Source organism: Stegodyphus dumicola, chromosome 1 (assembly GCF_044657685.1).
Source record: "Stegodyphus dumicola isolate Sdum_Otavi_A_Nest chromosome 1, ASM4465768v1".
Taxonomy (NCBI): domain Eukaryota; kingdom Metazoa; phylum Arthropoda; class Arachnida; order Araneae; family Eresidae; genus Stegodyphus; species Stegodyphus dumicola.
Genome location: NC_140768.1, coordinates 152,620,067 through 152,633,343, shown reverse-complemented (window position 1 = coordinate 152,633,343; position 13,277 = coordinate 152,620,067). Strand labels below are relative to the sequence as shown.

At 31.6% G+C, this 13,277-nt stretch overlaps 1 protein-coding gene across 2 annotated transcripts in view; it reads right to left on the bottom strand.

The window, feature by feature from the left end:
* The window catches only part of LOC118195329 (RNA-binding protein lark-like), a 32,655-nt gene extending 20,065 nt beyond the window's left edge, over positions 1-12,590 (bottom strand). Inside the window, exons 1-2 of one of the 2 annotated variants that reach the window (XM_035366627.2) lie at positions 12,452-12,590; positions 2,670-2,698 (exon numbers count right to left, since the gene is read on the bottom strand). In XM_035366627.2, the coding sequence (XP_035222518.1) occupies positions 2,670-2,672 (3 nt within the window). In that variant the 5' untranslated portion in view covers positions 2,673-2,698; positions 12,452-12,590. The remainder of the gene's footprint in view (positions 1-2,669; positions 2,699-12,451) is intronic. The other variant, XM_035366628.2, reaches the window with a different exon arrangement.
* Positions 12,591-13,277: the final 687 nt, after the last annotated feature.

Below are 13,277 nucleotides of genomic sequence, written 5' to 3'. Positions count from 1 at the left end.
AAAAAATAAGTTTTAGCTCAGAAGGACTATTAATTTTGTTTTGCCATTTTGTGGTGTTTCACGATATTTTTTCAAATTGTTGCCACTAAATATTATCGCACTGTATTATATTTAAAGAAGTTAAACAATGAGGAATCTGCACAAATGTATGAATGTTTCTCGCACTGTGATAAAACAATGGTACCTAGAGCCATGAAATCTTGAATAACGTAATCCTCCATCCTAATATAGGCATTTGGAGACCCAAATTTGGAACTGGGAATTTGTTTTATCTATTTCATATTTTGTAAAGCATTTATGAGTGTTTGATTAAGAAACTCAACGATTTCAAAGCGAGCAATGGCAACACTGTACGGATTTTTAAAAAAAAAAAAAAATTTCATCAAAAAAAAAATCTCTAGCGTGCAAGACTATTCTAAAGATATGCTCTTTTTAATTTATACGATATTGCTGTTGAATTGAATTTTATGGTTTAAGTGTGAAGAACATGATATTTATTAAATAAAGGTAACACACAAAACATTAAAAAAAACGGCTGTTTGGGAGCAATATAAAACCTGAAGGCTTTCAGATTTTTTCTTTTTTTTTTGTGTGTGTGTGTGTGTGTGTGTAATTTTATTACGATTTAAAACTAGTTTCTAAGGGAAACTTGCTCGTATACACGTTCGTTACACATGGGGAAAACCACGAAAACGCCCATGCGGCCAGCCCGTTCGCGGGATTCGAAACTCGGACCAAACTACCAGTGTTCAGCGAATATGCCGCTCGGCCGCTGGTGGGCTTATTAGCAGAATTATACTGTGTTATTATTGTAAAGAATTATTATTGAATTATACTGCATTAATATTGTATGCTATAAAGTAACAATGCTGTAAGCATGAGGGTTTGTTCATGGAATAGTACTTTTCTAATCTATTAGTATTAAAAAATCATTGTTTCTTTGCAAACTTAATAAAGAAATTAAAATTCCAACAATGTAATATTAAAAAAGTCTTAGTAACTGTGTGACAAAAATTGCAATTAATCACATATACAGGAGAGATTAGTATAATTTTGGTTATATATTTTATATTGAAAAAAATTTTCTTATTTTTTAAGTTATAATGTTAATTATACAATAAATTACTTAAATAAAACATTTTGATGCGTGTGTGATAGCTTAATGCAGCAGCAATCGGCCATACTGTAATAGCGAATGAATTTTATTTCTTTTCCAGAAAGAAATAATTTTTATAGAAAAAGAAAATAAGATAAAGGAAGAAAAATTAAGAAAGAAATATTTTCTTTGTAATTTCTTACATAAGAAAATATTTTTCTAATATTAACTGTAAAGTAAATTTGCATGAAAACAGTTTTTATGTAAGCATGGAAAAAAACAACTTATTTTGCTATTAGATTGTAATGCAAATTAATCATATTATAAATTTAAATGATTAAAATTGTTTATTTCTAAAAAGATTTAAGTAAGCTTAATTCATTTACTCTTATTTATTTACCGTTGCTTTCATGGTATCCCACATCACTCTTAGCCCTCAATTCCTGTGTTAACTTTCCCCTTAAAAAACAGGATTTTCCTTCACATAACACAGCAGCATATTCTGCTGTGTGTTGGTCATAATACCATTGTGTGACATTTTTTTTCGAACTACAAATGCAGCGTGCGAGTTAGTGAAACAATGAGAGAATATTCCCAGAACTTCAGCCAGCGCGCACTATAAATTTCGTCACTGGTCTGTGCTGGGATTGGTCTAAAGCTCCCTGAAGCTTTCTCTCCTTTCCGTAAAGTCAAATTGACCCACCCGCCCACCAACTGAGGACCACAGAATGGCTTTCTCCGATAAGTTGTGATAGCTGTCCATACCAGTTTTTTTGAGACAATATTGTTCACTCAAGTTCTAGACAGATCCAGTGATCATAGAATAGGCATCTAGGTTCGAGTTCCAGCAAGGGGCATTGCACATGTTTCATGTCTCCGAGGCATAAAAAAAACCCTAATGACTTTACAGTGATGCTCGAACTAAAAGGTGATGGACAATGATTCATCACCAGGATTTAGCAACTGTGTCTTCTAATCGTATCATATTATATATAAGGTATATAAATGTATAAGGTTTTTTCTCCCTCCTTCTAGCATGTCGCTGTGGTGTAACGGTAGCACACTCAATGCGTATTCAAGTCAGAACGAGAGCATCACACATTTTTCATCTCTCCTGCTTGAAAAAAAAACCAATGACTACAGTCTGTTGTTATATACTTCATAATTAAAAAAATTGTTTTTAAGTTACACAATCTTTGCTCTTAAGAAATACATTTATAGTAAGCTAATCTACATGCAATGCAGTTTTTTACACAAGAGTTAAAAAAGTACATAGTGTGCCAAAGCTATCTGCATTAAGAAGAAAAGCATTAAGAAAATACATATAACAATACTACTGTTACTTCATTTATATACAGCATATTTACCTGAAAATATGACCTTTCTGTTTTGCTACATTATTCTAAAATTTGCTAGGTTCTTGAAAACAGGTATATAGATAAATGAAATTGCAGACAGAAAGGAAAGAGCTTAATAATCAAATTACATGAAATAATTACACTATTTAATTCTAATCCTTTCCAAGTTTTCCATCAAATAAAAAATGAAAAGTAAAGAATAAAAATGAATTTACCATGATGTTTCAGCAACGAATGTCTTCAGCTGAAAAATTTTAAAGAAAGATTTATAAAATCCATTTTTAAAATATGAAATATGCATCTGTAATACAGTCAAAAGTCGTTAATTCGGACACCCATAAACCAGAATGATCTATAATCTGGACATCAAAGCAACAAACTTTCTGCGTTGCTTTGACGCTTGCGCGTAAGACTTTTACAGCTGGGCATATGCGTGTGCGCATGCACATAATATGTTTACGCATGCACGTTTAATGTATAACGGACGGTATAAGCTAAAATTATCTAATTATCTATTTCAGTTAATGTTGCAGATTGTGTTGTTCTTTAATCTTCGAATTGGATCGGCTTATTATTTTTTGCACACTGTTAGAGCAATTTTATAAAAGTAAGCTTGAACTTTCGATTATGTCAAATAGAATTTCCGATATATATTTACTAACATGTAAAGGATCTACAAAGCAAAAGTATGTTTGGAAGTCCATTAAACAAGAAGTGTAATTGCTGCAAAAAATGGATAAAGGCAGATCCTTTGTTTCTCTAAACATTCCGAAATCTGTTTATCAATTTCACGCTGGGGAAGAAGGAACGCCGCGGCACGCTATGAACTGGAAGTTCATCTGTCAGCACTATACTTATCTTCAGGGCAGATTTTTTTAGGTTGATCTTTACAATATGGTAACTGGTAGTTTGGCGACATTTTGGAGGCGATAAAGGTTACTACCTGGGACTTTGGTAATAATGTGAGCAGTACTCAGTTCCGATTACGCATTATTTTGTGTGGGGGAAATGAGAGATCACGGGATATGTCATGTGATATTAATGGACGAATTACAATTCTTTAATCGGAAAAGGGGGGGAATTTGGACAAGTATCTGTGGATGTATATTATTTTGTATTAAGCTTCATTGTGTGTTGTGTGAAGTAGGGTTGAATAATTTTGGGATTGTATGGCGCTGTCTAAAGTGAATTCGAAATTTTTAATACGTTTGTGTGATAATTCAAAAGAATTGGTTGAATGGTGCATGAGTGTAGGTTTAATTGCGGATAAATATGAATGTCCAAAATGTGGGAATGAAATGAGATTGTGTGAAAGGAAGGATATTACTGATAAGTTTGAATGGCGGTGCAAGAAATCTGGTGAAAATGGACATTTTGTGAAACGGAGTATAAGGAAGGGTACGTGGTTTGCTGAAAGTCGTTTGAGTATGGGTGAGATTTTATTGATTTCTTATTATTGGGTGAATAGATTGCCAGTTGACGATTGGATTTCGGATTTAGAAATTAGTAGTAGGACTGCAGCTGATTGGAATTCTTTTTGTAGGGAAGTGTGCGTGGAATTTTGCGAAAATGATATGGGTATGCTTGGTGGTATGAATGTGATTGTAGAAATTGATGAGAGTAAGTTTGGGAAGCGGAAGTATGAGAGAGGTAGGAAAGTGGAAGGAAAATGGGTGTTTGGTGGGATTGAAAGGGGTAGTAATAAATGTTTTTTTAAGGTTGTGCGAGATAGAAGTAAAGATTGTTTATTGAGTTTTATAAAACTGTAACAAACCTATTTAAGTGTAATTGAACTATTTTATTCACGCCATGAACTCATGAACTGTAACCGAACTATTTTATTTAAACGCCATCTCGTGGCGATACGAAAAAACGTCAGTCGACCTCCAGCCGCCATGATGATAGCTTACTATGTTATGTTATTCTCAATGTTTGATGTTCCATTTGGTATATGTTTCATTTTTTATGTATATTTCTTTTGTTTGTAACCGTTCCTGTGTGCTCTGTTAATAAATCCTTTTAAAGCTAGCCGGCATTTGTGTCTCTGAAAAAACGTCAGTCGACCTCCAGCCGCCATGATGATAGCTTACTATGTTATGTTATTCTCAATGTTTGATGTTCCATTTGGTATATGTTTCATTTTTTATGTATATTTCTTTTGTTTGTAACCGTTCCTGTGTGCTCTGTTAATAAATCTTTTTAAAGCTAGCCGGCATTTGTGTCTATTGAGGAACGGCTACATCACAAAACAATATATTTTACCGGGTACTATAATTATTTCAGATTGTTGGAAATCATATGAATGTTTGGAAGATGAAGGGTTTAAGCATCTTGCTGTAAACCACAAGTATTATTTTAAAGATCCGGAAAGTGGTGCGCATACCAACACAATAGAGGGCACCTGGAGTGGTATAAAAAGCGCCATTCCTAGGCATTTCGACAAGGAGAATTTTGCTTTTTATTTAGCGGAGGAAGTTAGGAGGAAAAATTCGGAAAAAAAATCGTTCAGTAATTTTATTGAATCCATAATAAAAGTGTATCCACCATGTAAGGAAGATTCGGAAGAAGATTAGGTTAGTTAGACTTTGTTAAGAATGTGAGTAGTATTCAGTTCTGATTACGCATTATTTTGTGTGAGGGAAATGAGAGATCATGGGATATGTCATGTGATATTAATGGATGAATTACTGTTCTTTAATGGGGAAATATCTGGGAATTTTGTATTTGGCTTTATTCTGTGTTGTGTGAAATAGTGTTTGTTAATTTTTGGATCCCATGGCCGTAAGTAAAGTGAATTCGAAACGGGTATTTAGTGGTATTGAAAAGGATAGTAATAAATGTTTTTTAAGGTTGTGCGAGAGAGAAATAAAGATGTTTTATTACGTTATTTATTTTACCTGGTATCTTGCTTTGAAAAAGTATGATTTTAAAGATTCTGAAACAGAAGGAAGAAAAGTGTATCCGCCACGTAATCAAGATTCTGAAGAAGATTAGGTAAGTTAGTATTTTTAATTATTTTTATGCATTGTTGTAAATGTAAGGTGGAAAGGAATTTGGCATTATTGGGAAAATTGTTATTAGCAATGATTTAGTTTAAAGTAATTAGGATTGTAAGGTAATTTTTATTAATTTAATGTATGTGCTCATTTATATTTTAAGTAGTGTTTTTTAATTTAATTATATTTTAATGAAATGATAGTTATTTTGTGAATTTTATGTTTGTAGGAATTTGGTATACGTTTAAGTTGAAATAAACGTGCATGGAAATAATTTAAAATATTTGATACTAAGTATTTGTAATGCTTGCGGTATGAATTCGTTGGTGACGTGTATAATGTAAAAGATGATTTAGAGGTAAAAGTTTTTGGATATTCTATTTATTTTATATGTGGAAATGTTGATATTTGTAAAGGGTAAATACTTTTTCGCGATCATGTAATTTCATATATGTTCTTTTTACCGGGTTTAAAGATTGAGAAAATTGTCATGTATTTTCGTGAAATTTTTCTAATTTATGAGAAAAAAGCAGTGTACATGGATACAGTGAAGAGTGTGCGCAATGCCGTTTTTGTGCAATTCTGGGATGTTTTTTTTAAGTAAAAATAAGTCGACGAGTACATGGTTTAGTGATATTTTAATGAAATGATAGTTATTTTGTGAATTTTATGCTTGTAGGAATTTGGTATACGTTTAAGTTGAAATAAACATGCATGGAAATAATTTAAATATTTGATACTAAGTATTTGTAATGCTTGCAGTATGAATTCGACGTGTATAATGTAATAGATGATTTACAGGTAAAAGTTTTTGGATATTTTATTTATTTTATATGTGGAAATGTTCATATTTGTAAAGGGTAAATACTTTTTCACGATCAGGTAATTTCATATATGTTCTTTTTACCGGGTTTAAAGATTGAGAAAATTGTCATGTATTTTCGTGAAATTTTTCTAATTTATGAGAAAAAAGCAGTGTACATGGATACAGTGAAGAGTGTGCGCAATGCCGTTTTTGTGCAATTCTGGGATGTTTTTTTAAGTAAAAATAAGTCGGCGTGTACATGGTTTATGTGTATGTGTTATTTTGAAAAATGCGTAAGGAGGATGGCATTGTGCAGTTTTTCCTAATTTTGCAGTGAATATTTGTCATGATTAAGCAGTTTTGTTTGATAAAATTTCTAGCATAAGTGTAATTCGGCTAGTAGATTGTTGGCAGAAGTGTTCAGGAGATAAAAAGAAAAGAAACATGTCTTTACTTCGTGAAGACGAAATGGCGGCGGGGAAAAAAAATAGAGGGTTGCTGTAGGAGAGTTGGTCGCCAAATTTTCGCCAAAAAATCGCCAAGTTACCATAATGTAAAGATTAACCTTTTTTATTTTATTTGGCTTATAATTCCTTACTAAATGTAGTATTTCATCTCGATGTACTCCGTCTTTGATATGATTTAAATCAAATTCCTCGTCATTACAATTCGCTTCTGATAGTGAAGAAAGTGATACAGAGGTTATTGAAAACGAAAAAATTTCAATTGACAAATTAGTCGGTATTCTCGACACAGCGGATCTTTGTAACTGAACAAGAAATTATGTCTGTTTACAGAGGTTATTGAAAACGAAAAAATTTCGATTGACAAATTAGTCGGTATTCTCGACACAGCGGATCTTTGTAACTGAACAAGAAATTATGTCTGTTTATAGAATTAAAGAGAAAGTATTAGCCCATGAAACAAAGCAACTTAAACAACTTACATTGAAAGAAATGTTTAATAAAGTAAACAAATAAATATTAAGCTTTTTTTTTTTTTTTTTTGTAAATTTTGATACTCTTTAAATCTTAATTGTTCTTTATTTCATAAATTACGGTTTCACATTTTTAATTTTATAATTTCTGCATGCCATCTTACCAGATTTAAACTGATGATCTATAATGCAAAAAAATCGATAATCCGGAATCACGGAAGTCCCGACGAGTCCGGATTAACGACTTTTGACTGTATTGCAAATACACATTCCTAACCACAACACTGTCTTATAAATTTACCTTAAAAAATGATTAACCGAGATGCAATAAAATAAATGATTAAAGAACCACACATCTGTATTTGCGAATAACCCTACAGTAGATATGCAAAACCACAAACAACAGTAAACACTACACAAAAGAGGATGTTCATATATGTACCAATCATGATTAAATTAATGTATACCAATATTAAATAAAATTATTCTAAAATCAGTCTGTAATACAAACTATATTAGTAAATTAAGTTTTTTAAAACACACTGTGAACTAAATTCATACATAAGAATAAACAGGTTTTCATCCGCAGAGAACCCGTTGGCGCCATTGAATTTTTACTCGCCAAGCTCGCGGTTCATTGACGATGAGCCTAGCAGTAAACGTGATGTTTAGTGCATGTAAATTCAAGTTAGCAAATAAAACAATATATTAAGCATATAGTAGTAAAAATTCACAGATGATAAGCATGTAGATGTAAAACTAATCGGTTAAACATGATATAGGAAAATAAATTGGTACTTTTCCGTTTTGCCGGCGCAAGCGATAAAGTTGCCAATAATGGTACAACCGATGCCAAACGGAATATTCTCGCTGGTAACCTTTTACGCCTCATTTTCAAAACAAGTCCAAGCTTTTTCTTATCAGAATGATTGTTTTTTTCAATACTGGCATATAATTGCATAGAATTTTTATCAGATAGTTCAGCTTTATGTCTAAGGCCATTTTCGGTAATTAAGTCAATTAGAATGCAATCACAGTGCTTACCTGAAGCCGAAAATATAGAAAAGGTAAAGTCAAGGGTTAAATTCAATTCTAATGAGAATGCATTAGCGAAGTAAAGCACTGCAGTTTTACATAATTTCTGAGTAAGCTATTCGTACGAATTGAAATATTTCTTGCATATAAACTTGTGTTTCAAATTAAGATTTAACTTGAAATTAATGTAGATAATTACTGAGAGCATTAGAATTTTGTAGAGTAGTTTACGTGAGATGAGATCGCTTGGGGTCACGTGATATGAACCGGCGAATCAGGATGGTGAACCATGAAAGCATAAATTCTTAAATTAATGTTTTTTTTACAAATTTATTGTCTTTATTTATTGGCTTTTTATAAAATTTTAAGCGATATTAAAATGTTTATGCCTTCAAAAAAAGAATTCTTAAAACTAACATTTTTTTAATATTTTTTATGTGTATACTGTATGTTGTCGCCAATAAAGTCTGCTTGGCGAGATTTGCGCCGGCGAAACGGAAAAGTACCAATAAATTTGTATTAAATTCAAGTTAGCACAGAAAAGAATATATTATTAAGCATATGCCTACATATTAAATTCTGTAAAATTTGTCGCAAAATTTACAGAGAAACTCAAAAATTTTTCTTGGTGCAATTTTTCAGTTTGTGCCAAGAATAATTCACTTAAGGAACTTAATATATGGCAACCTATTTTCCTTTCCCTTCCATTACGCTGGAGCAGGGAAAAAAGGCACCTCATTCCCATCTTGGCTAATCTTTGGAATATGGTAACAGGTAGTTTGGCAACATTTTGGCAAGGCAATAAAGGTTACTAGGTAGGACTTTAGCAATAATCTGAGAAGCACACAGTTCAAATCACAGATTATTTTGTCTCAGAGAAATAAGAGATCATGAGACGTGACATTTTCCAAAAAAATCCAATCATGATTTTAGCTAATAAGCACTTAGAAACAATTTCGCTGCTGAAGTGCAGAATTGCCCACTTATTTGTTTGGCACTTTTTACAAGAGTAAGAAGAATTGGATTTTTGTCAATTTTCTTTGACTTTTTAAGTGAAAATAGATTGATGTGTACATGGATAAAGTCAAGAGGGTACGCAATGTTACTTTTGTGCAATTCTGGGATGTTTTTTTAGGTGAAAATAGGTCGACGTGCACATGGATACCACGTATGTGATTTTGTTTTCACGAAGGCATTTTTTTTTTTTTTTTTTTTTTTTTTGGGCTTTAATGTAGAATTGGGTGCCCTTTCGATTGGCGACATTTTTTCGAAAATTTTACAGATGAAACCTCACTTCTGGTTACCACAATAGTTTTAACTTTGTTTTAGCTTCCCGATTTTATTTAAATGAAAATAGATTGATGTGTACATGGACATATTTAAGGCAGTGCGCAATGCCTAGTTTAAGCAATTCTAGGATGTTTTTTTAAATTAAGTAAAAACAGATCGATGTGTACATGGACACAGATCATATGCAATACTTCGACTTCATATTTTGGTTTTGTGTGACGGCCATCTTGAAATTGTATCTTCCTGGCGCCGATCTTGGCGTCAAAAAAAGAATCGCCAATAAACAAGGGGCACCCAATTGTAAACTTTTACCTTTTTTTTTAATCAACATTTTTTTCCACTGTTTTACTGCACCTACAGTGTCTCAAAAAAGTGATGGGACACTTGTGCTTTACAAAAGGAAACTGTAGTAAAATAAATTTAAAAAAAATAAATAAATTTTTTGTGGGTGTGTTTCATACTTAAATTTAGTAACAATTATTACATAACATACATTTTCTCAAAATATTAATTTAATAAAAATGCAATTGTTTAGAACGAGGCAAAAAATGGCACACATAAGTGATGGGACACTTACTTTTCCATCAAATATTTATCCAAAAATTTTACTTTTTAAAAGGTTTTAATAATTTGTTGGATTTCCTTTTACTTTTAAAACATTTAATCTTCTTAGGATGGATTCCACTAATTTTTTATGATTTCTGGAGTGATTTTACCCCATTCTTCTTAAAGCACCGATTTTAATTGTTATTCTGATGAAATGGTGTGTTTGAGAATTCTTGATTCCAATTCTTGCCAAATATTCTCTATGGGATTTAAGTCTGGAGATTGTGGTGGTGTTTTTATTATTTCAGGACAGTTATACAGCAGCCAGAGTCTAACGTTCAAAGCAGTGTGCTTAGGGTTATTGTCCTGGTAGAATTTAAAATCGTTATGAAGGTTCAATTTTCGCACTGAAGATTTCAAATTTTGATTTAAAATGTCAATATTCTTGTACTTATCCATTATACTGTCAATAAAAACAAAATTACCAACTCCAGCGGACGACATAGACCCCCATACCATAACTCCTCCTCCACCATGTTTTACTGTTGGCACCAAGTTCTGTTTGCGAAATTCTTCCCTGGGTTTTCTCCACACCAAGATTCTACCGTCAGAACCAAATATATTAAAGTTACTCTCATCAGCAAATATAACTTCATTCCAGTAATTAGAATTCTTATTTATGTTGGATTTTGCGAAAGCCAGTCTGAGTTTTCTATTCTTTTCACTTACGAAGAATTTTTTCCTGGCTGCTCTACCGTGATATCCAGCAGATCGAATTACTTTACTAATAGTCTCAGGATTAACAATTACTCCATCTAATGCTTGTAAATTAGCAGCAATTTTAGGAGCACTCATTCTTGGATTTTTTTTAATATTTCAAACGATAATTCGCTTTATTCCATTGGATAGTTTTGATGGTCGGCCAGGTCTTCTTTTATCCTGGATCATATGATCCTCTTTATATCGTTTAATGATATTGAAAACTGTTGAAGGACTCAAGTTAACTGTTTCAGCTGTTTCTCTAATAGATTTTCCATGTTCAATGTGCAAATTAATAACTAATCATCGAATTTCGGGCAAAGTTTCTTTTCGTTTAGCATTCACAGCTGCACAGAGCTAAAAAACACAAAAATTCCAAAACAAACTGGAGAGAAATATTGCAGACGATTTTATAAATTATTGCCAATTGCTTTTGAGTAAAAATAAATACTCCAAAAGATATTTTTATTGCTTACTTCAGACGATTTTTGTTGCATAGTACGTAGTGTGCCATCACTTACGTGAGCAATTTTTTGCTCCATTCTAAACAATTGTATTTTTATTAAATTAATATTTTAATATTTTGAAAAAATGTATGTTATGTAACAATTGTTACTAAATTTAAGTATGAAACACACACCACAAAAAAATTTTTTCGTTTTTTTATTTTTTTTATTTTTATTTTTTTTTTTTTTTTTTTTTTTTTTTTTTTTTTGTAAAGCACAAGTGTCCCATCACTTTTTTGAGACACAGTATACTTTTTCTTTTTTTTTTTGTATGTATAATGTTTCCAACTTACAAATATAGAGAGTCTGACAAATCTTTAAAGAGCATAGAAGTCGCAAACTTTCACCTCATTAAGGAACTACTTTTTCACTGTGAGAAATTAGGTATTTGCTAATTATTAAAGTACGGAATATTAATATATGCAAAGAGAGTGTCCTTTAAGAATCTGAGAAATAGGGAAACAATGATGTGTATGATGTTCATTTGTCATAAAAATTATTACTTAATTATGATTACCGTTCTTTTGGTAATGGAAACCTATTAGATCTTCAAATAATTAACAGTAAACAGATTAATAAAATATAACACACTTTTAATAAAACGCAGAGAAATATCATAGAAATGGAAACGATCTTTTCAACAAATCAAATTATAATTATTCGATGATGAATTTACAGTTAATATAAATACTTTTTAATTGCATATTAACTGGAAATTCACTGAATAATTTGGGGAAAAGAGATGGTTAAATTTATCACGTTGAATTTTGAACAACGCGTAGATTATAAAAAAAATTACTACCCTATTTTATAACATTAGAATTTCATTGACCAACGCCTTAAAATGCGCAGTCTAAACCATACGGGTATTGATTACGCCTATTATACTACAATATATTCAGAATAAAAATATGGTATACAGGATTAGCGCTATTAATACTTTGTTTCCGCAATACAATACAATAAAGAAATTACGATTGTGATAGCAGATCAGTTTTGCATACCGCTACAGAAAAAGAAAATGGCGATGCACATTAAACGTAAACTACCCGACTGTAAAATACAAAATCAGCTAGCAAAAGATTCAAAATTTAATAACCAAATTACATAGCCATGTACATACCTCAAAAAAGGCTATATTATAAAATGAAATTCCCACTTATATAACTAAATTACGATCAAATCCTTATCAAACGCCTCGAACGCACGACAACTGAAAGAATTACCAACAATCTTATGACGCCTACAAATCTGACCATGCGCAGACGGAAAGAACAACCCGGCATAATTTTGTTGCCATAGCTGATTTTTGATACCTAATATTATTACCGATTTCCAAGTTTTTTATTAATACAAAGAAATGTGCAAATAATTCAGCATCCTTCAAATGAAAGAATGGTTCTGTTAGCATAAATTTAGGTATTTTGCATAATGAAACTCGAAAGGCATACGAAACGAACGTGCGCCAAGGTATATATTGGCGAGAGAAAGTAAAGCTCGTGTGCAATGCAGTATATTTGATTTTCACCCTAGCTACTTGTACCTTGCCAAAGGTCTAATCCAGTAGTACTTTCTTCTCTTTCAGGTACGATGGCAAAGTATATTCCTGTTTATTTTTCTTATTGCCTAATATAGGTAAGCCTGATGATATTTAGTACTGATGATGATTCTATGTAAGTTATTCTTTTGAATGCTTCAATTTTAATGTCCTTGAACATTATTACTTTTTGTTATGCTTAAGTTAAGCAAAATTATCCTATTTTATAAAATAAAGATTTCGTAGTTAATCTTTTGACTTATGATTCTTTAATTCTGTGCTTGAGGAAACGTACTCATTACGCCTTCAGTGCTAATGCACAACCAACAAAAGATTATGAGACTGAGAAATTGAAATTTTGTAATGTTGTAAGATTCCAGGGGCATAAAGTGTTAAAACTCTTTGTTGAAAA